The following is a 26050-nucleotide window of genomic DNA, read 5'->3' as shown; positions in this document are numbered from 1 at the left end:
TATCTTTCCACCCTGGGGGACCCTGGTTTGTATTCCTGATTTCTACTCCAAATCCTAAGAAAATGGGATTTTTTAGGGATGCATCTTCCTTTTTCTCCTGCTATTTTTACCTGCAGCTTTTTCCACTTTGGGATGTTTGGAGCAGCTCCTGGGGCTGAGAGAAAGGAGCCACTCCAGCTTTGCTGGTGAATTCATGATTTTGGTCTGAATAACTCAAACCTCCCAGAAATGGGATGCTGCTCCTGCGAGGTCACAGGGATGCCCCTCCTGGGGTGTCCCACCCCGTTTTTGGGGTGCAGACTCCAATTCCCAGCATCCCCTGGGTGCCACACCTTGTTTTTGGGGTGCAGACTCCAATTCCCAGCATCCCCTGGGTGCCACACCCGGTTTTTGGGGTGCGGACTCCAGTTCCCAGCATCCTCTGGATGTCACACCCTGTTTGGAGGTGCAGACTCCAATTCCTGGCATTCTTGGGGTGCCACACTTCTTTTGGGGGTATGGACTCCAATTCCCGGCATCCCCCGGGATGTCACACCCGGTGTTGGGGTGCGGACTCCAATTCCCGGCATCCCCCGGGGTGTCACACCCTGTTTTGGGGTGCGGACTCCAATTCCCGGCATCCCCCGCCGTTCCGCCCCCGCCTCTTCCGGCGGCGCGCGGGGCCGCGCCATGAGCTCAGGTCAGGAGCCGGGACCGGGATTGGGATCGGGATCCAGGAATGGGATCGGGAATGGGATGAGGGGTCGGGATCAGGGACCGGGAGCCCCCGAGTGCCCGGAGCCCCCCGGAGCGCCGCCGGGGCCGCTCCAGCCCAGCGCGGGGGGCGGGACCGGTGCGGCTCCAGTGCCATTTATCCCCATTTATTGCCATGTATTCCCATTTTTTCCTGTTTATTCCCATGTATTCCCATTTATTCCCTTTTTTTTTTTTTTTTGCTTTGTTATTTTGCCTTTCTTCTAAAATTTTGTTTTTTTGATTTACCTTATTATGCTTTGTTTATTTTTTAAATTTTGCTTTATTCTGTTGCCTTTTTGTAAAAATGTTGTATTTTTATTTTGCTTTAATTCTCTATTATTCCGCTTTATTTTACTTCATTTCATTTTATTTTGCTTTTTTGCTTCCTTGTTTTGCTTTCATTTGTGGCTTGGTTTTTTACTTTCAGTTTTTTATTTTACATTTGGCATTATTTTGCTGTAGTTTTGTTTCCTAACTTTGTTTTTCTGCTTTTTAATTGTGCTTTATTTTGCTTTTCCCCTTTGCATTGTTAGTTTTTTCACTTCATTTCTCTTTAGTATTTTCCTTTATTTTATTTTTTCGTTTTCATTTTTCTCCTTTTTTTACTCCAATTCATTTTGGTTTTTATCTTTTGCTTTATTTCACTTTTTAAATTCCATTTCTCTTTTATTTCACTTTATTTTGCTCTTTTATTTTGTTCCGTTTCTCTTTTATTTCGCTTTATTGGACTTCACTTCCCTTTTTTATTTTGCTCCACTTCCCTTTTTATTTCACTTTACTTCCCTGTTTTATTTCGCTTTATTTCCCATTTTTATCCCACTTTTTTTCCCGGCACCTCCTGGCTCTGCATCCCTCGGGAATTCCAGCCCTGGGAGCGCAGCCGTGGATCCGAGGGGAAGGAATTGTGGGAAGGGCTGCGGGGTGCTCCAAACCCCCCTAACCCCAAACTCTCCAATCCCCAAAACCCCCTAACCCCAAACTCTCCAAACTGCAAGCCCCCATAACCCTCCACATCTTCCAAACCCCAAAACTCTCCAAACCCCAAACTCCCAAACCCCTCAAACCCTCCACATCCCAAACCCCTCAAACCCCAAACAGTCCAAACCCCAAAACCCCCAACCCCTAACCCCCCAAAATCCTCCAAACCCCAAACTCCAAACCCCAATCATCCAAATCCTTCAAACCCCAAACTCCCGAAACCCTCTAAAACCCAAACCTCTCAAACCCCAAGCTGTCCAAACCCGAAAATACCCAAACCCTCCAAACCCCCCCAAAGCCTCCAAACCTCCCAAACGCCAAACTGTCCAAACCCCATCCAAACCATCCAGATCCTCTAAACTTCAAAACTCTCAAAGCCCAGACTCCAAACCCCTCAAACCCCAAACCATCCAAATCCTTCAAACTCCAAACCCCGCTGTGGATCCCCTCGGCCTTGCCACAGCCGCTTCCCGCGGGTGGATCCCACCCAGAATTCGGGAATGCTCCCGTCCCTCTCCCGTGGGGATCGTGGAGAACGGGGTGGGGTTTGGGGTCAGAAGGACCTGTCCACCCCTCAGATCCCATCCCGGAGCGATCCCAGGGTTTTGTTCATGGATGAACACAGAACGTGGTGCAGGGTGGGAAAAGGGCACCCGGGGTTCTGGATCCTTCCAGGGCTCCCAGCCGGGATTCCCGTTCCTAGGAATGCGGGAGCGGCGCTGCCGAGCGATCTTCGCCCCTTTCCTGCAGGGACTTTCATCCAGGCAGAGCAGCAGGGCAGGGAAGGGCAGGGGGGACATCCCTGGGTGCTCTGGGAGTTCCATCCCTGTGGTGATCCCACCCAGATCCCCTGGATCCCCTGGGATCCCCCTCGCCAATCCCAATCCTGATCCGCAGCCGAGCAGCGCTCGAGGGTCAAAGCTCCCCATTTTTTCCCTGAGTTCGTAATTTAAGGATTGCTGGAGATGTTCCCCCCTGGTTCCTCACTTCCCATCAGGAATGCCAGGAGCACAGCCCCTCTTCCTAAGGGAGGGAGGAGCCCTCATTTACCTGGAATTGGGGGAAATGTGTGTTGGGGTGTGAACCCCCTGTTTTCCAGCTCACACCGCAGTGTTCCCCAAGCTGGGATATTCCTGACACTTCCCTCCAGACTGGCAGCTGGGTTTGGGTGCCAGGGAACATCCCCCTGTGCCAGAAGGGTTGGAATGCCGGGATCTCGGCTGGCATCACCAGCACATGGCACAGCCCCGCTCCTCACAGAGGAACTCTCCAAAAACCCAAATCACAACCAGTGCAGGTCTACGGGGCTGCTGGGAATTCCCAGGAGTTTGTTCCTCAGCTGTCTCAAGGGTTTGATGCTCGAGCGTGGATTTCCCAGCACTGGGGAGTCCCAATCCTGGTTTTCCACGTCGCCACCTTGGATCAGGCCTGTCTCAGCCTTTGTTCCTCCAGCCTTGGGCCGTTTTTCTGGGAGGACCGACCGCCTGGTCAGATGAGTTTGCTCAGGAAGCTCAGGATTGGTCTGTGGAATCCATGGGAAGGGCAGAGCGTCCCTGTCCAGCTGGGATTTCTGTGTGGGATCCATGGGAAGGGCAGAGCATCCCTGTCCAGCTGGGATTTCTGTGTGGGATCCATGGGAAGAGCAGAGCATCCCTGTCCAGCTGGGATCAGTGTGTGGGTTCATCCATGGGAAGGGCAGCATGTCCCTGTCTGGCTGGGATGTGTTCCTCTGGGATCCATGGGAAGGGCAGGAGAATCACCAGGATCTCAGCCTGACGCTGTGCTCGGCCGCAGGATCTCCCATCCTGGAGCCAAAGGCTCTGGAAGATCCTCGTGGGTTCAGTCTCACCTTCCATGATCCAAACACTTCCTCACATTGTCTCTCCTTCCCGGATTTTGCCTTATCCTGATTTTCCGTGTCCCCATCTCCCCGAGTTGGCCTTGCCAACCCCATCCCATCAGCCTCAGTGGTTGGAACGGAAACTTCCTTGGATGGAGCTTCCTGATCTTGTGTGCAGCTTCCAGCCGGTGTGGGTGGATGCATGGATGGATGCATGGATGGAGGCATGGATCCGTGGATGGATGGACAGACGGATGGTGCTGCCCAGGGACCATCCAGCAGGAACCATGGGAGCAGCAGGAGGTCTCCAGGCCCCCTTGAGGTTTGCTTGCTTCCCGAAAGGGGCTTGGGAAGGGCCAGGGCTGCCCAGGGAAGCTGATGGAGAAGTCTCTGGGAGCAGCATCCATCTGTTTTCCATGTGCACCCCTGCCATGGGAAGGGGCTGCCACTCGGATCCAAATCCTGGGACAAGGACCTGGCATTCCCAGCTGATCTCCCACCAGGTGTTGGATTCCAATCCCATCCCAGCTTCCAGCTCTGCACCTCGGAGTCCGAGGGTTCACCCCCCCCCCCCGCCAGGATGTGCAGTGGCTGTGAGAGCATCCAAAGCAGCCTCTTCCCAAATTTCCACCCGAGAGGACAGGGCAGGGCCTGGACTCGGAGCCAGGCAGCTGCAGGGAATTCCAGGTGGGATTTTGGCCGTGCACATCCATCATCAGTGCGGGATCTTGGCTCCCGTCTTCCCCGGACCAGCCGGGCCGGTGCATCCTGACCCCTCTCCGGAATTCCAGCCTCTCCTGGCCCGTATTCTCCTCCTAATCCGTGTTTTAGCGGCGGAGCGGGAAGCAGAGAGCAGAGCTCTGTGCAGGGCTCCGGGGAAATTCCCGGGATCCGGAGGCGGAGAAGGGACATCCAGGAGCCCCCGCGCCGTGTTTGCCGACGAGGAGTGGCCTCGGTGCCGGGACTGCAGCGGCTCCGCTCCGGATCTGCCCGGCCACGGCCGCGGGGACGCCGGGGATGGCGGCGCTGCTGGTCCCAGCCCGGCCGATCCCACCCTTCCCGACCCCATCCTGACCGATCCCACCTTTCCCGACCCCATCCTGACCGATTCCACCCTGACCGATCCCACCCTGACCGATCCCATCCTGATCGATCCCACCTTTCCCGACCCCATCCTGACCGATTCCATCCCGGCCGATCCCACCCCCACCGGGCGGCTCCGCTGGCGCTCCCGGCGGGATGAGGCGGGGTGAGTCTGTGCCGGGGCTTCTCCTCACCTGCAGAGTTTTGGGAACAGCCGGGATGGGAGCGGGAGGGGAGGAATTCCCCGGAACGGGGCTGGAATTCCCCGGAACGGGGCTGTGCGGAGCCGCTTGGTTCCTCCCAAGGATTTGTTGCTTTAGGATCGAGAAAAGCCGGGATAGTTCCATTCAGGAGAGGGGCAGGCCGGGCTTCCCATTGCCCAGAGGCTCGGGGAAGGGAACTGGGCTGGTTTCAGGTTGTTTGGATACTTTTCCACCTCCTGCAGATCGCGGGAAAAGCCCTTGTGCATGACCCTGCTGCCCCGTACTTTGTCCTGCCCTTGGGAAGGACAGCACTCCCAGTGTCCCTGCAGCTGGAATTCCAGCTTTTTGCAGAATTTGAGGCTGGCACTGGGGACAGCTGACCCCTCCCTTCCTTTTCTTGGCTCCTCTGTTTTACTAAACCGTCCCTCAGGCTCATCCCCCAATTCCTCCCCTCTAAATTTATCTTGTGGAGCAACACCGGCTGCAGGAGCTGGAGATGGATCGCCCTCCCCACCGGGATCACCAAAACCAGGGAATGGTTTTAATGAATGGCTTTTATTCCCTGCAGAGGAGCTTTGGGGTGGACAGCGAGCAGCAGGAATCCAGCCGGGGCGGTTTTTCCAGTGTAAATCCTTGAGCTGGTCTCGGTGCCCTCCTGGAAACCCAACCCCAGCCCAGGCAGGAAATATCCACGTGTTCCAGGAGTAGGAACAGCTCCCAGCTCCGTGCTTGTGCCTGTGCCTGTGCCACGTGTTGCCTCCCCACTGCTGCTCTGAGATCCCAGCCTTGGGAATGCCGTGATCATAATCCATCCTGGATTTAGGGAATGAGCAGGCTCAGTGACTCCTGATCCATCCTGGATTTAGGGAATGAACAGGCTCAGTGACTCGTGATCCATCCTGGATTTAGGGAATGAACAGGCTTGGTGACTCATAATCCATCCTGGATTTAGGGAATGAGCAGGTTCATGAATGGCTTTTATTCCCTGCAGAGGAGCTTTGGGGTGGACAGCGAGCAGCAGGAATCCAGCCGGGGCGGTTTTTCCAGTGTAAATCCTTGAGCTGGTCTCGGTGCCCTCCTGGAAACCCAACCCCAGCCCAGGCAGGAAATATCCACGTGTTCCAGGAGTAGGAACAGCTCCCAGCTCCGTGCTTGTGCCTGTGCCTGTGCCACGTGTTGCCTCCCCACTGCTGCTCTGAGATCCCAGCCTTGGGAATGCCGTGATCATAATCCATCCTGGATTTAGGGAATGAGCAGGCTCAGTGACTCCTGATCCATCCTGGATTTAGGGAATGAACAGGCTCAGTGACTCGTGATCCATCCTGGATTTAGGGAATGAGCAGGTTCAACTTCAGGCACGGAGGGTGATGGTTGAGATCCCACCTAGGGAGATCCCAGGGATGATTCCTGATCCCAATTTTCTAGGCTGGGCTTTGGGGTGCAGCGGAGCCCAACGGGAATCAGAGCATGGTTGAAACTGGGAAATGTCAATTTTTTGGCAGCCAGGAGCAAACCCAAGGAGCAAACAAGGAGCAAACGAGCTGGAAAAGTGGCAGGGAGAGCTGGCCAGGCTCCGGCCAACCCTGCTCCCTTCCCGTGCCCGCTGGGCTCCTGGGATAACGCCAGAAATCCCGGGGCTGCTCTGGCATCGTCCCCGTGACCGTCACGTGCCCGGGAGGATGAGGGGGTAGCGATCCTGGCTGGATGGGCCAGGAGCCACCACCTCCTCCCGGGGCTGGCATCGCCGGGAGCCCGGCCCCGGGGCTCTCCAGCCCCTGTGCTGACCCTTCTCCGTGTTTCTGGTGGATTTGCAGACAGCAGCCGGCTGCTGGGGGCCCGGCGCCCGGGCTACGGGACACTGCAGCCGGACACAGACCCGGCCCACATGGTAGGTCTGGCCTGGGGGGTCTCCCACACCCATCCCAGGGCTTCCCACACCCCCAGGTGCTGCTTTTCCAGCCCCTTGATTTTCCCTATCTGGGGCTCGGTCATGCCGGGATTTTGGGAGTTCGGGGTTTAATGGTTGGCAATCGATTTTAGCTGATTTTATGTCTGAGCAGCCAGGTGCAGGTGATTGATTCCTGGTGATTGATCCCCAGTGATTGATTCCCAGTGATTCCTGGTGATTGATCCCCAGTGATCCCCAGTGATTGATTCCCAGTGATTCCCAGTGGTTCCCAGTGATCCCCAGTGGTCCCCTCTCCCGCAGGAGGTGACGGGCTACCAGCGCAGGGCGTGGCGGGTGCTGCTGTGCCACGCGGGCTCCGTGCTGAGCGCGGGGCTGCTCCTGCTGCTCTTCCACTGGAAGCCCAGCCTGGAGGTGCAGGCCAAGTGCCAGCCCTGTGCCCTGGGCCAGGCCGACTGGCTCATCATCAGGGTGAGTCCCACGGGAGCAAGTCTGGCGTGGGGTTCTGGGAGTCTGGATTGGATTCTCTGGGTCTGGGGTGGGGCTCTGTGGGTCTGGGTGGGATTCTGTGGATTAGGAGTTGGATTCTGTGGAACTGGGGGTGGATTCTGTGGATCCAGGGTTGGATTGTGTGGATTGGGAATTGGATTCTGTGGATCCAGGGTTGGGCTCTGTGGATCCAGAGTTGGATTCTGTTGGATCTGGGGTTGGATTCTCTGGATCTGGGATTAGATTCTGTGAGTCTGGGGTTAATTTTGTGGATCCAGGCCTGGGCTCTGGGGATCCAGGGTTGGATTCTGTGGATCCAGGCTTGGCGTGTGTGGATCTGGGGTTGGATTCTGTGGATTGGGAGTTGGATTCTGTTGGATCCAGGGTTGGATTCTGTGGACTGGGAGTTAGATTCTGTGGATCCGGGATCGGGCTCTTCCCCAGGTTCCCAACAGGACCCTGTGAATATTCTCTCTCCTTGTCCTCCTTCCTGTGTCAGACATGTCCTTTCCTCAAGCACCAGATTATTCCAGAAATTTATTACCATTATTATTATCATTCCTAGAATTGTCCCATTCCAGGAATCATTGTTATTCCTAAAATAACTCCACGTTTCCCCCTTCCATCCCAGCCTCCCTGGCTTGGAATTTCTCTTCTTTGTCCCCAAACCTCATCCCCCACCCGGGATGGGTGGCCAGGGCCTTCCTGGGTTCTGGAAGGAGCTGGGAACTCTCCAGGCATTCCCAGTCCCCCATCCCTGTGTTTCAGGACCGTTTTGGACAGTGCTTCACCACCAAGGTGCTGACGGAGCCGCTGGGCGAGGCCAGGTGAGCCAGGCTCTGTCCCTGCGGGGTGCGGAGCCACCGCTGGCTCTGGGGAGGGTGACTGAGCCTGGATGTCCCCGAGGGAGGATGGCAGGCCATGGCTGATCCCTGATGTCCCTGAGGGAGGGGGGCAGGCCATGGCTGATCCCCGATGTCCCTGAGGGAGGGTGGCAGGCCATGGCTGATCCCCGATGTCCCTGAGGCAGGCCATGGCTGAGCCCTGATGTCCCTGAGGGAGGGTGGCAGGCCATGGCTGAGCCCTGATGTCCCTGAGGGAGGGTGGCAGGCCATGGCTGAGCCCTGATGTCCCTGAGGGAGGGTGGCAGGCCATGGCTGAGCCCTGATGTCCCTGAGGGAGGGTGGCAGGCCATGGCTGAGCCCTGATGTCCCTGAGGGAGGGTGGCAGGCCATGGCTGAGCCCTGATGTCCCTGAGGGAGGGTGGCAGGCCATGGCTGAGCCCTGATGTCCCTGAGGGAGGGTGGCAGGCCATGGCTGAGCCCTGATGTCCCTGAGGGAGGGTGGCAGGCCATGGCTGAGCCCTGATGTCCCTGAGGGAGGGTGGCAGGCCATGGCTGAGCCCTGATGTCCCTGAGGGAGGGTGGCAGGCCATGGCTGAGCCCTGATGTCCCTGAGGGAGGGTGGCAGGCCATGGCTGAGCCCTGATGTCCCTGAGGGAGGGTGGCAGGCCATGGCTGAGCCCTGATGTCCCTGAGGGAGGGTGGCAGGCCATGGCTGAGCCCTGATGTCCCTGAGGGAGGGTGGCAGGCCATGGCTGAGCCCTGATGTCCCTGAGGGAGGGTGGCAGGCCATGGCTGAGCCCTGATGTCCCTGAGGGAGGGTGGCAGGCCATGGCTGAGCCCTGATGTCCCTGAGGGAGGGTGGCAGGCCATGGCTGAGCCCTGATGTCCCTGAGGGAGGGTGGCAGGCCATGGCTGAGCCCTGATGTCCCTGAGGGAGGGTGGCAGGCCATGGCTGAGCCCTGATGTCCCTGAGGGAGGGTGGCAGGCCATGGCTGAGCCCTGATGTCCCTGAGGGAGGGTGGCAGGCCATGGCTGAGCCCTGATGTCCCTGAGGGAGGGTGGCAGGCCATGGCTGAGCCCTGATGTCCCTGAGGGAGGGTGGCAGGCCATGGCTGAGCCCTGATGTCCCTGAGGGAGGGTGGCAGGCCATGGCTGAGCCCTGATGTCCCTGAGGGAGGGTGGCAGGCCATGGCTGAGCCCTGATGTCCCTGAGGGAGGGTGGCAGGCCATGGCTGAGCCCTGATGTCCCTGAGGGAGGGTGGCAGGCCATGGCTGAGCCCTGATGTCCCTGAGGGAGGGTGGCAGGCCATGGCTGAGCCCTGATGTCCCTGAGGGAGGGTGGCAGGCCATGGCTGAGCCCTGATGTCCCTGAGGGAGGGTGGCAGGCCATGGCTGAGCCCTGATGTCCCTGAGGGAGGGTGGCAGGCCATGGCTGAGCCCTGATGTCCCTGAGGGAGGGTGGCAGGCCATGGCTGAGCCCTGATGTCCCTGAGGGAGGGTGGCAGGCCATGGCTGATCGCCGATGTCCCTGAGGGAGGGTGGCAGGCCATGGCTGAGCGCCGATGTCCCTGAGGGAGGGTGGCAGGCCATGGCTGATCCCCGATGTCCCTGAGGGAGGGTGGCAGGCCATGGCTGATCGCCGATGTCCCTGAGGGAGGGTGGCAGGCCATGGCTGATCGCCGATGTCCCTGAGGGAGGGTGGCAGGCCATGGCTGAGCCCCGTTCCCCCAGCAGCCTGGAGCAGCACCCCGGGGCCCAGGCGGAGCGCAGGAGCAGCGTGGCCGTGGCGGTGCCGGACGAGGAGGAGAGCCGTGACACCGTGCGGCTGCACGACAAGGACGAGGTGGCACCGGGACCTTCCCCACCCCCAAGCCCTCTCCCTGTCCCTGGACACCCCACTTACGCCTCGTTTTCCCGTCCCTGTCCAGCAGAAGAACCTCCTGAGGTATTACCTGTTCCAGGGAATGCGCTACGTGTGGCTGGAGCGGCGGCAGGCCTTCTGCAGAGTCAGGTACTCCCAGAGACCGGCATTCCTGCTCCCTCAGGATCCTCCTGGATCCTCCTGGATCCTCCTGAATCCCGGCATTCCTGCTCCCTCAGGATCCTCCTGGATCCTCCTGGATCCCAGCATTCCCAGCTCCCTCAGGATCCTCCTGGATCCTGGCATTCCCAGCACCTCCCGTCCCTTCGTGCCTTATCAGGGCTCCCTAAAAACAGAGGCCAGGCTAAATTAAGGGAATAAAATCATTTGTGTTTTTTGGAGGCCTTCAGGTACATTCCCTGAGACAAAACCCTCCCTCAGGGGCTGCACCCAAAAATGGAGCATGGCTCACAGGTTTTCACACTTTTATAACTTTGGTCCATTTGCATACTGGGGGTTAATCCTCCATTACAGCTTCAGGTAATGAAGTCATGTACCCCAAGTTTGCCCCCCCAGCTCCCTTTTGTTTAATCTCTCGGGGCCTGAGGCAGTGAGTGTCCTTGATTGCCAGGCCTGGAGAGGAATTGCTGTGTCTGCCCAAAACGGGAGAACAGCAGCTGCCACTGCGTGTGGAGTTCAGAGTTCTACACTAAAGAACAGAAGGATCACACATACATTGAAAATATAAAAGCTCAAACCCTGAGGCATCACCCTCAGCGCTTCTGGGCCTCGGAAGCCATCCCAGGTGCCCTCGGGGTGTTCCCGGGCACAGGGAACCGGCCGGGATGGTTGGCAGGGCCGGACGCTCCCGGCTCTCAGACTGTGCCCCTTTTGTTGCCTTCCCTTGGCAGCCGTGGGCCGCAGAGAGGCCAAGGAACAGGGCACTCTCCCTTTCCAAAGGGTGGGTTTGTCCCGAGCCCTTGGCCGTGCAGTTTGTTCCACCCTTCCCGCTGGGTCTGACTCTCTCCCTGTTTTTCTTTGCTGCCCAGCGTCCTGGACGAGGGCTGGACCTGCGCAGAGCTGCACCTGTGCCGGGCCGGGCTGGACCAGCAGGAGCACGGCGCCAGGTGGGGGCTGGCAGCCTCCTGGGGCTGTTCCAGGGAGCAGGAAATCCCGGAGCCTCAGACCCCAAACTGCCGGGCGGGATGGAATTCCTGGGATTGGCTTCTCCGTATAACCCGGCTCCTCGTGGGGGTCTGGGCAGCATGCGGGGCCCTAGGGCTGGAAATGCAGCTTTTCCCAAGGATCAAACTCCTTCCCTCTTTTCCCAGGGTGAAATTCCTTCCCTCTCTTTTCCCATGGTTAAAACTCCTTCCCTCTCCTTCCCAAGGGTAACATTCCCTCGCTGTCCTTCCCCCCCTCAGGAGGAAGATCTATGGCCCCAACCTCATCGAGGTGCCCGTCAAGTCCTACGCCAGGCTCCTGGTGGAGGAGGTGGGTTCCAGGCTGGGCTTCCCAAGGGGATTTTCCCGGGACAGATCCTTCCTCTGCTCCCTGTCCCTCTCTGGAAGTGCTTCCCAGCGCTTGGGAAGGAAGGAGAGGATGTGGGGGGGAAGATAGAGCTGTGGAGGGGACCCTTCCTGGCCCTCTGGGCTCAGACAGGAGCAGCCCCCAGGGGTTGTGGAGGTGGCTGAGCATCCTTGGGAGCAGCATCCCCAGGGAATTCCAGGGGGAATGGAGGGTTTGGGGGATGCCAGCCCCAGGGAAGGGCCTAGGGAAGGGCTGGATTCTCCTCTGCATCCAGGAGCCTGGAAGGCTCACGATGGGCTGGAGGAAGCTTTTCTTCCTCCAAGGAGCCTGGAGAAATTTCTCCCACCTGGAAATCCCATACTGGGATGGAGGAAGCTCTGCCCATTTCCAGGAGCCTGGAAATTGCATGATGGGATGGAGAAAGCTCTCCCCACCTCCAGGAGCCTGGAGATTCCATACTGGGCAGGAGGAAGCTCTCCTCATTTCCAGGAACCTGGAAATCTCACGATGGGCTGGGGGAGCTTCTCCCACCCCAAGGAGGTCTCCCAGTGAGCTCCCAGACCTGTTTTTTCTCCTTGTTGCAGGTGCTCAACCCCTTCTACCTGTTCCAAGTGCTCAGCATGGTGCTGTGGGTGTGCGATGCCTATTACTACTACGCCGCCTGCATCTTCCTCATCTCCACCTTCTCGCTGGGGCTGTCGCTCTACGAGACGCGCAGGGTGGGTGGGGGCAGCTCCTCTGGGGCCACAGCCCCGCGGAACAGCCCCACTCCGGGCTCTCCCTGTCCTCTGTCCCTGCTTCCGAGCCCCCCAGGCTGTTTTTAGGGATGGTTTCCCGTGTTTTGGGTGAATTCTGACCTCTGCCTCCCTCCCAGCAAAGCACCACGCTGCGGAATATGGCCAGGATGTCCATGGGGGTCCAGGTCCGCCGGCCTGGAGGAGGTGAGAGGAAGGATTTTTGGGATGGTGGTTGGGATGATGTATCCCTTTGGGATCCTGGTTCTGCACCAAAATGGTATTGGGATAGGTGGGAATGATGTTGGGACACACCGGAATTATTGTACATGGAAATAATGTTATGAGACACCAGAGTAATGTTGGGATGTGTGGGAATAGTGTTGGGATACACAGGAATAATGTTGGGGTACATGGGAATAGTGTTGGGATACATGGGAATAATGTTGGGATACACAGGAATAATGTTGGGGTACATGGGAATAACAATATGATATATGGGAATAATGTTATATACATGGGAATAATGTTATGAAACACCAGAGTAATATTGGGATGTGTGGAAATAGTGTTGGGATACACAAGAATAATGTTGAGATATGTGGGAATAATGTTGTGATACGTGGGAATAATATTGGGATACACAGGAATAACCTTATGATATATGGGAATAATCTTATTATGCATGGGAATTATGTTATGAGACACCAGAATAATCTTGGGATGTGTGGGAATATTGTTGGGATACATGGGAATAACAATATATGGGAATAATGTTATAAGACAGGAATGATGTTGGGATACATGGGAATAACAATATGATGTATGGAAATAACGTTATTATACATGGGAATAATGTTGGGATACATGGGAATAATCTTATGAGGCACAGGAATAACTTTGGGGTCCAATTAGTAAAAGATGCCTCTGCCCAAATGAAGGTGCAGACAAGACCATAGTCCAAAGCCAATATGGATTTAATTTAACAGGGGATTTCAGGGAAAGAGAGAGAGACTTTGATTACAAGGATAATCCCCCCATGAATCCCTGCCCTGTCCCACCAGCCCTTTTCTTCCTGTTCTTCAGAGGTTCCATTTGTCACACAGCCCAAATCTTGGCTGTCCACGGGTGTTTGTGCCATTCCCTGTGATTGGGGTGGCTGGGAATTCTGGTCTGGATCAGCTCTCCCCACACCTGGATCTCAATTTCCCATCTCCAGGGAATTAACCCCTTCCTGTTTGCTGCCTTATCCCACGGGAATTCCTTCCCTGGTGCCTGGAAATGAGTGACCCCCATTCCCCAATCCCTGAGGGGGTTCTCCAGGTGTCTGGAGATGAGTGTCCCAGTCCCCAGTCTCTGAGGGGGTTCTCCAGGTGTTTGGAGATGAGTGCCCCAATCTCTGAGGGGGTTCTCCAGGTGTCTGTAGATGAGTGTGACGCCATTCCCCAATCCCTGAGGAGGTTCTCCAGGTGTCTGGAAATGAGTGCCCTGTTCCCCAAGCCCTAAGTGGGGGTTGATTTAATTTAACAGGGGATTTCAGGGAAAGAGAGAGAGACTTTGATTACAAGGATAATCCCCCCATGAATCCCTGCCCTGTCCCACCAGCCCTTTTCTTCCTGTTCTTCAGAGGTTCCATTTGTCACACAGCCCAAATCTTGGCTGTCCACGGGTGTTTGTGCCATTCCCTGTGATTGGGGTGGCTGGGAATTCTGGTCTGGATCAGCTCTCCCCACACCTGGATCTCAATTTCCCATCTCCAGGGAATTAACCCCTTCCTGTTTGCTGCCTTATCCCACGGGAATTCCTTCCCTGGTGCCTGGAAATGAGTGACCCCCATTCCCCAATCCCTGAGGGGGTTCTCCAGGTGTCTGGAGATGAGTGTCCCAGTCCCCAGTCTCTGAGGGGGTTCTCCAGGTGTTTGGAGATGAGTGCCCCCATTCTCCAATCCCTGAGGGGGTTTTCCAGGTTTCTGGAGATGAGTGCCCCAATCTCTGAGGGGGTTCTCCAGGTTTCTGGAGATGAGTGCCCCATTCCCCAATCCCTGAGCGGGTTCTCCAGGTGTCTGGAGATCAGCTCCCCCGTTCCCCAGGCCCTGAGCAGGGTTGTTTTCCAGAGGAGCTGGTGGTCAGCTCAGCAGAGCTGGTGCCTGGGGACTGCATCCGGCTGCCGGCGGCCGGGGCGCTGCTGCCGTGCGATGCTGCGCTGCTGACCGGCGAGTGCATGGTCAACGAGAGCCTGCTGACCGGTGAGAGCCCTTCCCTGCACGCTGGGGTGGCTGCCTAGAGCAGAGGCCAGACAGGGGTTAAGAGGACAAAGTGGGTATTTATTGAAGGCCTTCCATGGATACACCTTGGGCAGTCAGAAGCCTCCGAGGCTACACCCAAAATGGAAAATGGGCACGAGTTTTTCAGACAATTATAAATTTTTAACCCTATTTACATATCAGGGGTTAATGCTCCAATTACAGCTTCAGGTAATGAAATAATTTACTCCAAGTTTGCTGGCCCCCAACTCATTTTGTTTATACTTTTTGAGGCCTGAGGCTGGAGGGTGTCCTTGAGTTCCAGAGGAATTGTTGTGTCTGACCAGAACGGGAGAGCAGCAGCTGACAGAACAGGCTGTGTGGAGTTTAGAGTTAGGCACTAATGCAGCACAGGATCTGAAAACTACAACAGCTAAAATCCTAAGGCATCACATTCCCATGGGATTCAGTCAGAGCCACCTTCCCACCCCGGCCTGCTGGCCCCTGACCCCCCTGGGGTGACAATCCCCCCCTGGAATGTTCTGGGCAGGGGAGAGCGTGCCGGTGATGAAGACGCCGCTGCCGGCGGGCGGAGCCATGTACTGCCCCGAGGAGCACCGGCGGCACACGCTGTTCTGCGGGACACAGGTCATCCAGGCCAAGGCCTACGTGGGCGGGGAGGTGCTGGCCGTGGTCACCCGCACAGGTGAGGGCGTGGGGGGATAATCCAGGATGAGGCCCCGGATGAATCCGTGCCCTTGGGAGCAGTTCCATTGTGACCTCCTGCCTGTCCCACAGGGTTCTGCACGGCCAAGGGGGACCTCATCAGCTCCATCCTCTACCCCAAACCCGTGAGCTTCAAGTTCTACAAGGACGCCGTGAAGTTTGTGCTGTTCCTCGCCATCCTGGGTAGGTCTGGGTGCAGAGACGCATCCTGGAGCAGCCAGATTCCTTGGAATGGAATTCCATTCCAGCTCCCTGCTGTGCCCTGCTTTGTAACTGAGCCCCTTCTCCCCCTGCACAGCTCTCATCGGCACCTTGTACAGCATCCTCATCCTGGTTAGGAACCAGGTAGGGCTGGTGGAGCAAGCGGGAGAGCCCGCAGGGATCCATCCGGGGAGGGATGCCCACCCCTGTTCCTCCTCCCCTCCCAGGTCCCCGTGGGACAAATCATCATCCGTGCCCTGGACCTGGTCACCGTCATCGTGCCGCCAGCGCTGCCGGCCGCCATGACCGTGGGCACCATCTATGCCCAGAACCGGCTGAAAAAACAGGGAATCTTCTGCATCAGCCCCCCGCGGATCAACCTGTGCGGGAAGATCCGCCTGGTGTGCTTTGACAAGGTGAGGCGGGCCGGGCCGGCGGGCTGGGCGGGCGCCGGGGCTCCCCGGACCCACCGCGCTGTGCCCGCAGACCGGGACGCTGACCCAGGAGGGGCTGGACGTGTGGGGCGTGGTGCCCCTGGAGCAGCAGCGCTTCCTGCCCATCGTGCACGAGCCCCGCTGCCTGCCCGCCGGCGCCCTGCTCTATGCCCTGGCCACCTGCCACGCGGTGTCACCGCTGCGGGGACAGCTCGTCGGGGACCCCGTGGACATCAAAATGCTGGAATCCACCGGCTGGGTGAGGCGGGAGCTGCGGGGCTGGAGAGGGAGGCGTTGGGAATATCGGCGGTTCTGGACCCTCTGTGGGTGGAGGAGCTCAGCAGGGTTTTGCCCTCTTGGTTTCAGCGCCTGGAGATGATGGAGGAGGAGGAGGAAGGGGAGCTCCCAGCGTTCCAGCAGTTCGAGATGAAGGTCTTGGCCATGGTGAAACCTCCGCCAGAAGAGGAGCAGCCTTGGGATAGGGTAACCCCATGGAACAGCTCCCCACCCTCCTGCCTCCTGGAGGAATTCCTGCCCAGCCCTGATCTCACCTGCTTTCCACAGAGGCACCAGGCCCCCCTGGGGATCCTGCGGCGTTTCCCGTTCTCGTCCTCCCTCCAGAGGATGAGCGTCCTGGTCAAGCTCCCCGGGGAGGCCTCGGCCCACGCCTACGTCAAGGGCGCCCCGGAGATGGTGGCCAGTCTGTGCAGGAGGGAAACTGGTTGGTACTGGGAGGTGGGCTCACCCCCAGTCCCACTGGCTGCATCCCTGAGGCTCATCCCCCAGGGAATTATCCTTAGGAATGCTGTGGGGCAGCTCTCAAAGGCTTTGGGGTAGCTCCAGCCACGGGAGGGAAAGGAAACAGGAGCCAGAAGAAGGGGAATGGTGCTGGGTGCTTCCTCCAGCCTATGCTGGCATCTCCAGGCTCCTTGGGGTGGGGAGAGCTTCCCCCAGCCCAGTATGGAATGTCCAGGCTCCTTGGGGCTGGGGGCATCCCCTAACGCATGCTGGGATCTCCAGGCTGTTGGGGTGGGGAGAACTTCCTCCAGCCCCAGTATGGGATCTCCAGGCTCCCTGAGGAGAGCTCTCATGAGCACCCAAACCCCAGAGCTCTGTGTCCCCTCCCAGAGCCGGGGTTCCCTCAGGAGCTGTTCTGGCCTCGCTTTTCCAGTGCCCCCGGATTTCTCCCAGGTGCTCCGGCACTACACCACCGACGGGTTCCGGGTCCTGGCTCTGGCCTGCAAAGCCCTGGGCACAGTGGCCACCTTCGAGGAGGCCCTGCAGCTCCCCAGGTTGGTGCCAGCGCTCCCTCTCTCCACCTCCTCACTCGCTTCTGCGTTTTCCAGGATGCCCTGCAGGGAATTCATCCCTTATCCGTATGGAGGGAATCCCTGGCTGGTTCCCAGAGGGATTTTAACTGCTCACACCCCTTGATCCTCTGTGCTGGTTTTGGAGGTGATGAAAGGCTCCTTGTCTCCCACCAGGGACTCTGTGGAGAACAGCCTGAACTTCCTGGGGTTCCTGGTCATGAAGAACGTCCTGAAGCCGGAGTCTGCCCCGGTGATCCAGCTGCTGAGGAGCGCCAACATCCGCCCCGTCATGGTGACAGGTGACCCTGGGAGGGACCAGCACACGGGGCTCAGGGAGGGACAGCACACAGACAGTCCTGGAGGCATGCAGGACGCACATACAGTTCTGGACAGTGTGCAGGGGGAAAGGGCTTTCCCACCAGAAGCCCCAGCCCAGGAACCCCAGCCCAGGAATCCCACCTCAGGACCCCCACCAGGAACCCCACCCCAGGAGTCCTGCTCTGGGAATCCCACCAGGAACCCCACCAGGGATCCCACCAGGAACCCCAGCATGACCCCCAGCAGGAATCCATGCCTGAAGCAGCTGTGGGGGCACCAGGAGGACTCCTGGGTCCTGGCTCTGTGCATCCCTGCCCTCGGGATTCACAATCCACAGTGGGGCTCAGGGCGTGGACACATTTTGGGTGGAAGAACTCATTGTTCTGCTGTCCATCCCCTAAATATTGCTGTGTTTGAAATCCCAAATTCCTTCCCTAATGCAGGAGGTGCAGGGACACCTCTGGGTGTTTTCCAGGCAGGAGAACAGGAGTTGAACCCACATTTCTTTGGGGCAGGGCAGGCAGGAGGTTTTGGAGGAAAGAAGAGGGAAGCGAAGCCACCACATGGCTGCAGTGGCCAGGAGAGGGGACACAGCAGCTTGGAGCTGCTCCTCTTGGCCTGGACATCCCAAAACCTCCTTGCTGATGACCCACATGTCCCTGGCAGGGGACAACATGCTGACAGCCATGAACGTGGCACGGGGGTGCCGCATGGTGGAGCCCAGGGAGGGCGTGATCTTCGTCACGGCCTCGCCGCCCGGCCACAACAAACCCGCCGCCCTCAAGTTCGTCCTGGCCGAGCATTCCCAGGGCGAGGAGCAGCCCGAGGTGAGAGCCCAGGACACCTTTTGGGAGCCCAAACTGCCCAGGCACCCTGAAGGGTTTGGTTTTTCATGAAATCACAGAATTTCAGCATGGTTTGGGTTGGAGGGACCTTAGAGCTCATCCCATCCCATGGGCAGGGACACTTTCCACCCTCCCAAGGTGCTCTAAGCCCTGTCCAGCCTGGCCTTGGACACTTCCAGGGATCCAGGGGCAGCCACAGCTGCTCTGAGCACCCTGTGCCAGAGTCTCCCCACCCTCACATGGAGGAATTTCTTCCTAATATCTAAGAAATTGAGTTACTCAAATCTGGCTTTTTCTGCAGTCCTGGGAATCCCGAAATCCCAGAATGGTTTGGGTTGGGTTGGAAGGGACCTCAAAGCTCGTCCCGTTCCATGGGCAGGGACACCTTCCACTATCCCAGGGTGCTCCAGCCTGGCCCTGAGCCCTCCCAGGGATGGGAAAGGGTTTTCCAGCATCGTTATCCTTGGAGGCAGTTAAGGCTGTGATCCTGCTCCTCATAAAGCCATCCTTCAGGAGAGGTTCAGCTGCTCCTGCCTTTCCCTGGAGCACATCCAGGGATCCAGGCTGGAATGGCAGCTCCAAACACCTCCCCATGGATGCTGCCAGATCTGCTCCAGGCTTGGCTTGGATGCCTGGGTCAGCCCAGCCCTGCACCCCAACAGCCCCACTGGGAGCTGGGATTTTGGGAGCCATTCCTGCTGCTCCAGGCAGGTCCTGGCTCAGCCTGGGGGCCCCGCAGGGGTTGGGGCTGGAGCTGGAGCTGTTTCCTGGCAGGGCCTGCAGCAGCAGGACGGCTCCTCCCTCCCACCCCAGCACTGCCACTTCGCCCTCAACGGGAAATCCTTCCAGGTGGTCTGCGAGCACTTCTCCGAGCTGCTGCCCAGGGTGAGTCAGGCAGGGAGCCCCTGGGGGCCGTGGAGAACCGTCCAGTGCCACGGGGAACCTTGTTCACTGCTGGACATTCCCAGTTCCCTGATGGATATTCCCAGTGCCCAGCTGGGCATTCCCAGTTCCCTGATGGATATTCCCAGTGCTCAGCTGGACATTCCCAGTTCCCTAATGGATATTCCCAGTGCTCAGCTGGGCATTCCCAGTTCCCTGCCCCCCGGGAACGCTGACGGATCCTTCCGTTGGCAGATCCTGCTCCGGGCCACCGTGTTTGCCCGGATGCTGCCTGAGCAGAAGACCCAGCTGGTGTGCAGCCTGCAGGAGCTCAAGTAAGGCCCAGGGGATGGATCCCAGGGGATGGATCCTGGAATTATGGGGTGGACGGCGTTGGGAGGCCCCTCAAACATCACCTGGTGGCACCAATGCCATGGGCAGGGACACTTCCACCAGGTCCAGCCTGGAACAGGGCATCCATAGGTTCTCTGGGCTGAGCAAGGGCTTTTCCCATTCCCTGAGGAATGTGGGCTCCTTTTCCCTGTTCCCTAAGGAATGTGGGGACCCTTTCCTCATTCCCTGAGGAATGTGGGCTCCCTTTCCCGCAGCTACTGCGTGGGGATGTGCGGGGACGGTGCCAACGACTGCGGGGCGCTGCGGGCGGCCGACGTCGGCATCTCCCTGTCCGAGGCCGAGGCGTCGGTGGCCTCGCCCTTCACCTCCCGCGTGGCCACCATCGAGTGCGTGCCCAGGGTCATCCGGTGAGCGGGGGGAATCCTGGGAATGCGGGGGAATCCCGGGAATGCCGCAGATCCCTCCCGGGGAGGGGTGGCCGGTGGTGACGCCGTGTCCCCCCCCAGGGAGGGCCGGTGCTCCTTGGTCACCTCCTTCGGGGTCTTCAAGTACATGGCCCTGTACAGCCTGGTCCAGTTCGTGTCCGTGCTCCTGCTCTACACCGTGAGTCCCACCCCAAATCCCTGCTTTTCTCAGAATTCTTGGGGCACCGATGCCTTATGGGGCTACCCTAAAACATAGGCCAGACCAAATTAAGGGAATAAAACGTGGGTGTATTTACTGAAGGGCCTTCAGGTACATCTCAGGCAGACAAAGCCCCCCAGGGGCTGCACCCAAAAATGAACCACGGGTCACAGGCTTTCACACTTTTATAACTTTGGTCCTTTTGCATATATGGGGGGTTAATCCTCCAATTCCAGCTTCAGGTAATGAAGTCATTTACCCCAAGTTTGCTCCCCCTGCTCACTATTGTTCAGTCTTTCGAGGCCTGAGGCAGTGAGTGTCCTTGATTGCCAGGCCTGGAGAGGAATTGCTGTGTCTGCCCAAAACGGGAGAACAGCAGCTGCCACTGCGTGTGGAGTTCGGAGTTCTACACTAAAGAACTGCAGGGTTACAAATACATGGAAAATATAAAAGCTCAAATCCTGAGACATCAGCCCTGCTGGCTCTGAGCCTGTCCCTCCTCCGCAGATCAACACCAACCTGAGTGATTTCCAGTTCCTGTTCTTCGACCTGGTGATCACCACCACGGTGGCCGTGCTGATGGGGCGCACGGGGCCGGCGCCGGCGCTGGGCGTGCGGCGGCCGCAGGGAGCCCTGATCAGCGGGCTGGTGCTGGGCAGCCTCCTGCTGCAGACAGCCCTGCTCATCACCGTGCAGGTCCTCAGCTACTTCATCACCGTCTCACAGAGCTGGTGAGGGCCCCCACTCCGGGAATCGTGGGATTCAGTGTTGGAAAAGGTCATCGAGTCCAACTGTCAGCCCCTGTTTGCCACTAAGACCCAAGTGCCAGATCCACAGGGTTTTTGGACACTTCCAGGGGTGGTGATTCCACCCTCTCCTGGACAGGCTGTTCCAGTGCTTTGCAGCCCTTCCCATGAGGAAATCTTTCCCAATATCCCACCTGAACCTGCCTTGTCTTCCTGAGGGTTTGGTGATGGGGACAGCACTGAGGTTGTGTCAGAGCCCAGGGTTTGTCCTGGGATTTGGGATCTGGCAGCAGACAGGGAACCATGGAATGTCCTCGGCTGGAAGGGATCATCCAGTCAAACCCCTGGCCCTGCACACACCCCCCAACAATCCCAGCCTGTCCAGACACTCTCGGAGCTCTGGCAGCCCTGGCGCCGGGACCATTCCCTGGGGAGCCTGGGCAGTGCCCAGCACCCTCTGGGGAAGAGCCTTTCCTGACCTCCAACCCAAACCCCCCTGGCCCAGCTCTCATTCCCAAGGGATCTATCCCTGCTCCCAGAGCAGAGGTTGGAGCTGCCCCTGCTCTTCCCAGAGTTGTAACTGCTGGAGAACAAGGGGTGGTGTCCAGCCCCCCTTGGCCTCTCTGCTGACCCGTCTCCCGGCCCAGGTACGTCCCCCTGAACAGCACGGTGACAGCGCCCCAGAACCTGCCCAACTACGAGAACACCGTCCTGTTCTGTGTCACCGGCTTCCAGTACCTCATCCTGGCCGTGGCCATGTCCAAGGGCTACCCCTTCCGGGAGCCGCTCTACACCAACGGTGAGGACACGGGGACACCCATGGGACACACAGGGGGACACCCATGGGACACTCACAGGGGCACCCACAGGGACACCCATGGGACACTCACGGGATGTTGTGCATGGGGACACCCACGGGACACCATGGGACACTCACAGGGACACCAAGAGCCACTGGCCCTCCCTCCCCTGCCCCTCACCCCACCCCCTCTCGCCCCCAGTGCTCTTCCTGCTCGTCCTCATCCTGCTCTTCAGCCTGATGATCTGGCTGACCCTGTACCCGCTGGGCTTCCCCAAGTCCCTGCTGAAGCTCCAGTCCATCGAGGATTTCAGTTTCAAGCTGCTCCTCTTGGGCATTGCCGCCCTCAATTTCTTCACTGCCTTTGTGCTGGAGGTGGGTCAGGGGGGGCTTTGGGATGGGGCATCCCCCTGTAGTGTCCCCAGGTGGGCACAGGGCTCTCCTGTCCCTCCTCAACCCCGTTTCCCTCCTGCTCTGACCCCAGACCGCCTTGGATCACGGCTTGCTCAGCTGCTTCCGAAAGCTGCGTCGGAAAAAAGCCTCCAAGAAGCTTTTCAAGAGGCTGGAGAAGGAGCTGAGCCAGCAGCAGCCGGCCTGGCCACCCCTGGACCAGCCCCTCTTTGCCACACCCAGGATGTCCCTGGCCGTGAGATAGCAGTGCCAGCCGTGCCTCTGCCCCAGCCCTCAGACACTTCCTTAATTTATTTATCCCAGGAAAAGCAGGGATGTGGTGGGTGGGATCACTCAGATTGCAGATGGGAATCCCATGGCCACACTGATCCTGTGGACACACTGATCCCGTGGCCACAATGAGCCCATGCCCACACTGATTCCCTGGCCATATTGATCTCTGATCCCACAGCCACGCTGATCCCATGGCCATGGTGATTCCCTGGCCATGCTGATCCCATGGATATGCTGATCCCACAGCCATGGTGGTCACATGGCCACACTGATCCCATGGCCACGCTGATCCCACAGCCACACTGATCTCGTGGCCATGGTGATTCCCTGGCCACGCTGATCCCATGGCCACACTGATCCCGTGGCCATGGTGATCCCATGGCCACACTGATCCCATGGCCACGCTGACCCCATGGCCATTCTTATTCCATGGCCACACTGAGCCCGTGGCCACGCTGATCCCATGGCCACGCTGAGCCCATGGCCACATTGAGCCCATGGCCACGCTGATCCCATGGCCACGCTGATCCCGTGGCTACACTGATCCTGTGGCCGCAGCCCAGAGGAGCAGGAGGTGGAGGAGGAACGGGCGAGAAGATCCAGAGGAGGAGGATCCAGCATGGCTCTTCCTGTAGGATTCCCCCCACTCCCACACTGGCCACCATGGCCAGTTGGGCCTCTCGTGGCCTGCCCAGGCCACCAGGAAGGGGGTCCCTGGTGTCCCCAGCACCCCCAGCTGTGTCACTGTGAAGCCCCAGTCCCCTCTAGATGTGTAGGGAGTTTACAGTCCCCGTTCCCAGCTTGCCGAGGCTGCTGCTCCATCCCCAGCGCCTGGGCCCCTTCTCCGCTTGGAATGCTCGGGCAGAGCACCTCTGCTTGGGGATGGGACCTCTGTAGCATTACAGACCCCACAAATTCTCTATTTTTTAACTCTTCCCCGTCGGGAAGGCGATGGCGCCGCTCGCGGGCTCCGGACGGGGCTGTCACGGGTCTTGTCCAATAAATTAACACTTATTTTCTTGGCTGCTTGTCCGTGCTGCCCACTGGGGGTGGGTTCGGGATGGCACGGGTGAGTACCCATGGAGCAGGAGGAGGTTTCGAGGTCACCTCATTCCCAGGCAGGCTGGGAAATGCTCGATGCTCGAAAGCCGGGCCTGGAGCCAGGGATGACACCGCTGGGATTCCTGCAGCCCAAACTGGGCTGAACAACCTCTCTCCAGCTGGAATTTCCTAGAAAATAACAGTAATCGCTGGAAAAGCCCAGGTGTCCTGGCTGAGACTCTGAAACCTCGCTCCTTCCACCGAGGAAAAGCCGGGAGGCAGAGACGCCGCATCCCGCAGGGAAGGAGCAGCTCCCCGGAGGGTCTGTGCTGCCCCGGCCCCTCCCGGGGTTTTCCAGCTGCCTCCCAGGATCCCGGGCTGCTTCCTGCAGGGATTCGCTTCCATGGAAAGTCTGAACCCCCTCCGAGCGCCGGCGGCGCCTCTCTGCCCTGGGGAGCTGGGATTAGGGCAGGAAATGAGGCACAAGCAGAGGTAAGAGGTTTCCTGAAGGCCCGGCCAAGGCTGCGGTTGTTAACCCAGGCTTCCCGAGGCTGGAAAAACCCTCCCCGCTCCGAGCCCTCGGGAGCTCGGCCCGTTCCTGGCAGGGTCCGAGGCAGAGGCACCCGGGAGCCGCTTCCCCTTGGAATTTCCGCGCGCTCCGGGGTGTTTGGCTTGGATGGGCCGGGAGGGTGTTCCCAGCCCCGGGGGATGGTAAACTTCGTTTAATTATTGACAGGCAGCTCCTGCTCCCGGATGGAGCTGAACAGGGCTGGGATGAGGATAATGCTGCAGCTGGGGGACGGCAGAAGCTCGGTGGGAGCAGCTGATGTGGTTTTGGGGTCCTTTGGGTGGTTTTACCCATCCTTCAGCCTGGAAATTGTGGTGTTTCGGGGTCCTTTGGGTGGTTTTACCCATCCTTCAGCTTGGAAACTGAGGTGGTTTTGGGGTCCTTTGGGTGGTTTTACCCATTCCTCAACCTGGCAGCTGAAGTGTTTTGGGATTTTTTGGGTGGTTTTATCCATCATTCAGCATGGAAAACCAGAGGAGAGGAGATGAGACCACCTTCCAGCCCCATCTGCCTCTCATCCTGCTCTGAAAATCCCTTTTTTCCTGTGTTTTGCAGCCCTCAGAGCCTGTCCTGGTGCTCCGCCGCCGGCACAACCCAGCGTGGGCTGCTGGGAATCCAATCCCACGGAGAAAAATCTCCTCTGCTCACCCCCATTCCCGTCTCCACAGACCTCCTCCCTCCACCCCAGAGCCCTCCCTCTGCTCCTTCCTTGGGTTTTCACCCCAAACCTGCAGAATTCACCCCCCAGCTCTGGCTCTGTGTCCCTGCCGAGCTCGGGGGGTTTCGGGATCATCCCAATCCCGCCGGGATCCTCCTCCAGGAGGGGGGAAAGGGGCCCCACGCCGGCACCGGGGGCAGCAGAGCCCGGGCTGGGAAAGCGGGATTTGGGTCATTTTTGGGTCCTTTTCCCGCCCCGTCCCGGGATAAATCCCGCGTGGCTGCAGCATCCTCGCTGCTGGGGAGGAATCGGAATCCACCCCTGGATCGAGAGGAGGTGATCCCAGGATCCCAGATTTTGGGGGTGCAGTGATTTTTTTTCCCAAGAGCTGACGAGGTAGGAGAAAATTCCCCGGAGCTGCTCCTTCCACCCCTCCCTCCCTGCAGCCCCACAAACCCCGGCCCGCTCCGCGCGGATCCTCCCCCCTCCTCGCTTTTCCATGGGTTTAAAACTCATCCCGCCGGGGAAAAACCCCAAAAACAACAATACACCCCGTCCCCGGCGCCCCTGGCAGCGGCGCGTTCTCACGGATGGTTATTTGGGGTTATTTGTGGGTTTTCCCGGCTTTCCCCCTCCCAGGCAGCGCGGGAGGAGGAAGGGGCCGGCTCAGGTGTGGCTTTAGGACCCAGCGGATCCCCCGTGCTGGAGGTAGGAGGTTTTTTGGGTTTTTTGTTTTTTCTGACTCTCATTTCAAGAGTTTTGGGGAAGCAGAGAGAGGAGACCGAGGCGGTGGGCGAGGGCAGAGCCGGCACTCACTGGTAAGGACCAGGCGAGGGAAACCCCCCCAATTCCCAGGAATTCCGGGGGCCCCCCCCCCCCCCCACCCCAGCAGCAAACGGGGCTGAACCCCCATTTTGGGAACTTTGTGAAATCACCTTAAAACTCCATCGGTTAAGAGCTTGGAAAAGTTATTTTCAGCTTTTTAACCTCACAAAGCCAAATCCCCTTGATTTTTGGGGTGCTGAAGGAACGACAGCCGGGGGAGCGGGGAGTGGGGGGGAGGGGTTCTTTCTTTGAGGCCTGACAGTTACTGGAGATTTTTAACCACTTCCAAAAAGTCTAAAAATACCCCAAAGCCTGGAGGAAGCCGTGGGTTTGTTGGTTGGTGGTTTTTTTTCTTTTCCATCTTGGAAAGAGATTGTAGAAAAGGGATCTTTTATTCCTATTTATTTTGGGGGACGGGCCCCTGAGAAAAAGGTGATGTGTGAAAACACGGATGGGGGCACCAAGTTCCTTACCTCTGGTCGGGGGCCAGAAGAATTGGAATCTTTTAATATTCCCTTTGTTCTCGCACTCTCTGGCAACTGAAGAGCTTAAAAAAAAAAGAAATAAATTAAAAAAAAAAAAAAAAAAA

General features: G+C 58.3%; 2 protein-coding genes across 10 annotated transcripts in view; both read left to right on the top strand.

Annotated features, from left to right (window-relative positions):
- The first annotated feature begins 655 nt into the window (after positions 1 to 655).
- Positions 656 to 23391, top strand: ATP13A2 (ATPase cation transporting 13A2). 7 transcript variants are annotated; one of them, XM_041463445.1, is made up of 29 exons: positions 656 to 679; positions 6654 to 6727; positions 7049 to 7216; positions 8003 to 8061; positions 9814 to 9922; positions 10011 to 10090; positions 10990 to 11067; positions 11365 to 11434; positions 12055 to 12189; positions 12345 to 12411; positions 14318 to 14449; positions 14997 to 15152; positions 15245 to 15355; positions 15471 to 15517; positions 15601 to 15789; positions 15860 to 16066; positions 16174 to 16290; positions 16372 to 16528; positions 16979 to 17099; positions 17292 to 17416; positions 18102 to 18262; positions 19055 to 19165; positions 19418 to 19497; positions 19771 to 19923; positions 20023 to 20119; positions 20648 to 20871; positions 21534 to 21685; positions 21888 to 22060; positions 22170 to 23391. In XM_041463445.1, exons 1-29 carry the CDS (start codon positions 670 to 672, stop codon positions 22338 to 22340), a joined length of 3534 nt encoding a protein of 1177 aa, XP_041319379.1. In that variant the 5' UTR covers positions 656 to 669; the 3' UTR covers positions 22341 to 23391. The 7 variants fall into 7 exon arrangements, with proteins under 7 accessions (XP_041319379.1, XP_041319376.1, XP_041319378.1 ...); XM_041463442.1 differs by having other exon boundaries at positions 10008 to 10090; XM_041463444.1 differs by having other exon boundaries at positions 9811 to 9922.
- Positions 23392 to 23693: 302 nt separating this feature from the next.
- MFAP2 (microfibril associated protein 2) overlaps positions 23694 to 26050 on the top strand; it is a 9210-nt gene continuing 6853 nt past the window's right edge. Inside the window, exons 1-2 of one of the 3 annotated variants that reach the window (XM_041463501.1) lie at positions 23694 to 23732; positions 25276 to 25344. The gene's annotated coding sequence lies outside the window, so the exon portion shown is untranslated. Of the gene's footprint in view, positions 23733 to 25238; positions 25345 to 25407; positions 25455 to 26050 lie in introns of those variants that run through there. The other 2 variants (XM_041463502.1, XM_041463499.1) reach the window with 2 other exon arrangements.

Source organism: Pyrgilauda ruficollis, unplaced genomic scaffold (assembly GCF_017590135.1).
Source record: "Pyrgilauda ruficollis isolate IOZ18807 unplaced genomic scaffold, ASM1759013v1 scaffold165, whole genome shotgun sequence".
Lineage (NCBI taxonomy): Eukaryota > Metazoa > Chordata > Aves > Passeriformes > Passeridae > Pyrgilauda > Pyrgilauda ruficollis.
Note: the sequence above shows the minus strand (reverse complement) of the source record. Positions and strands in the feature narration are given on the sequence as shown.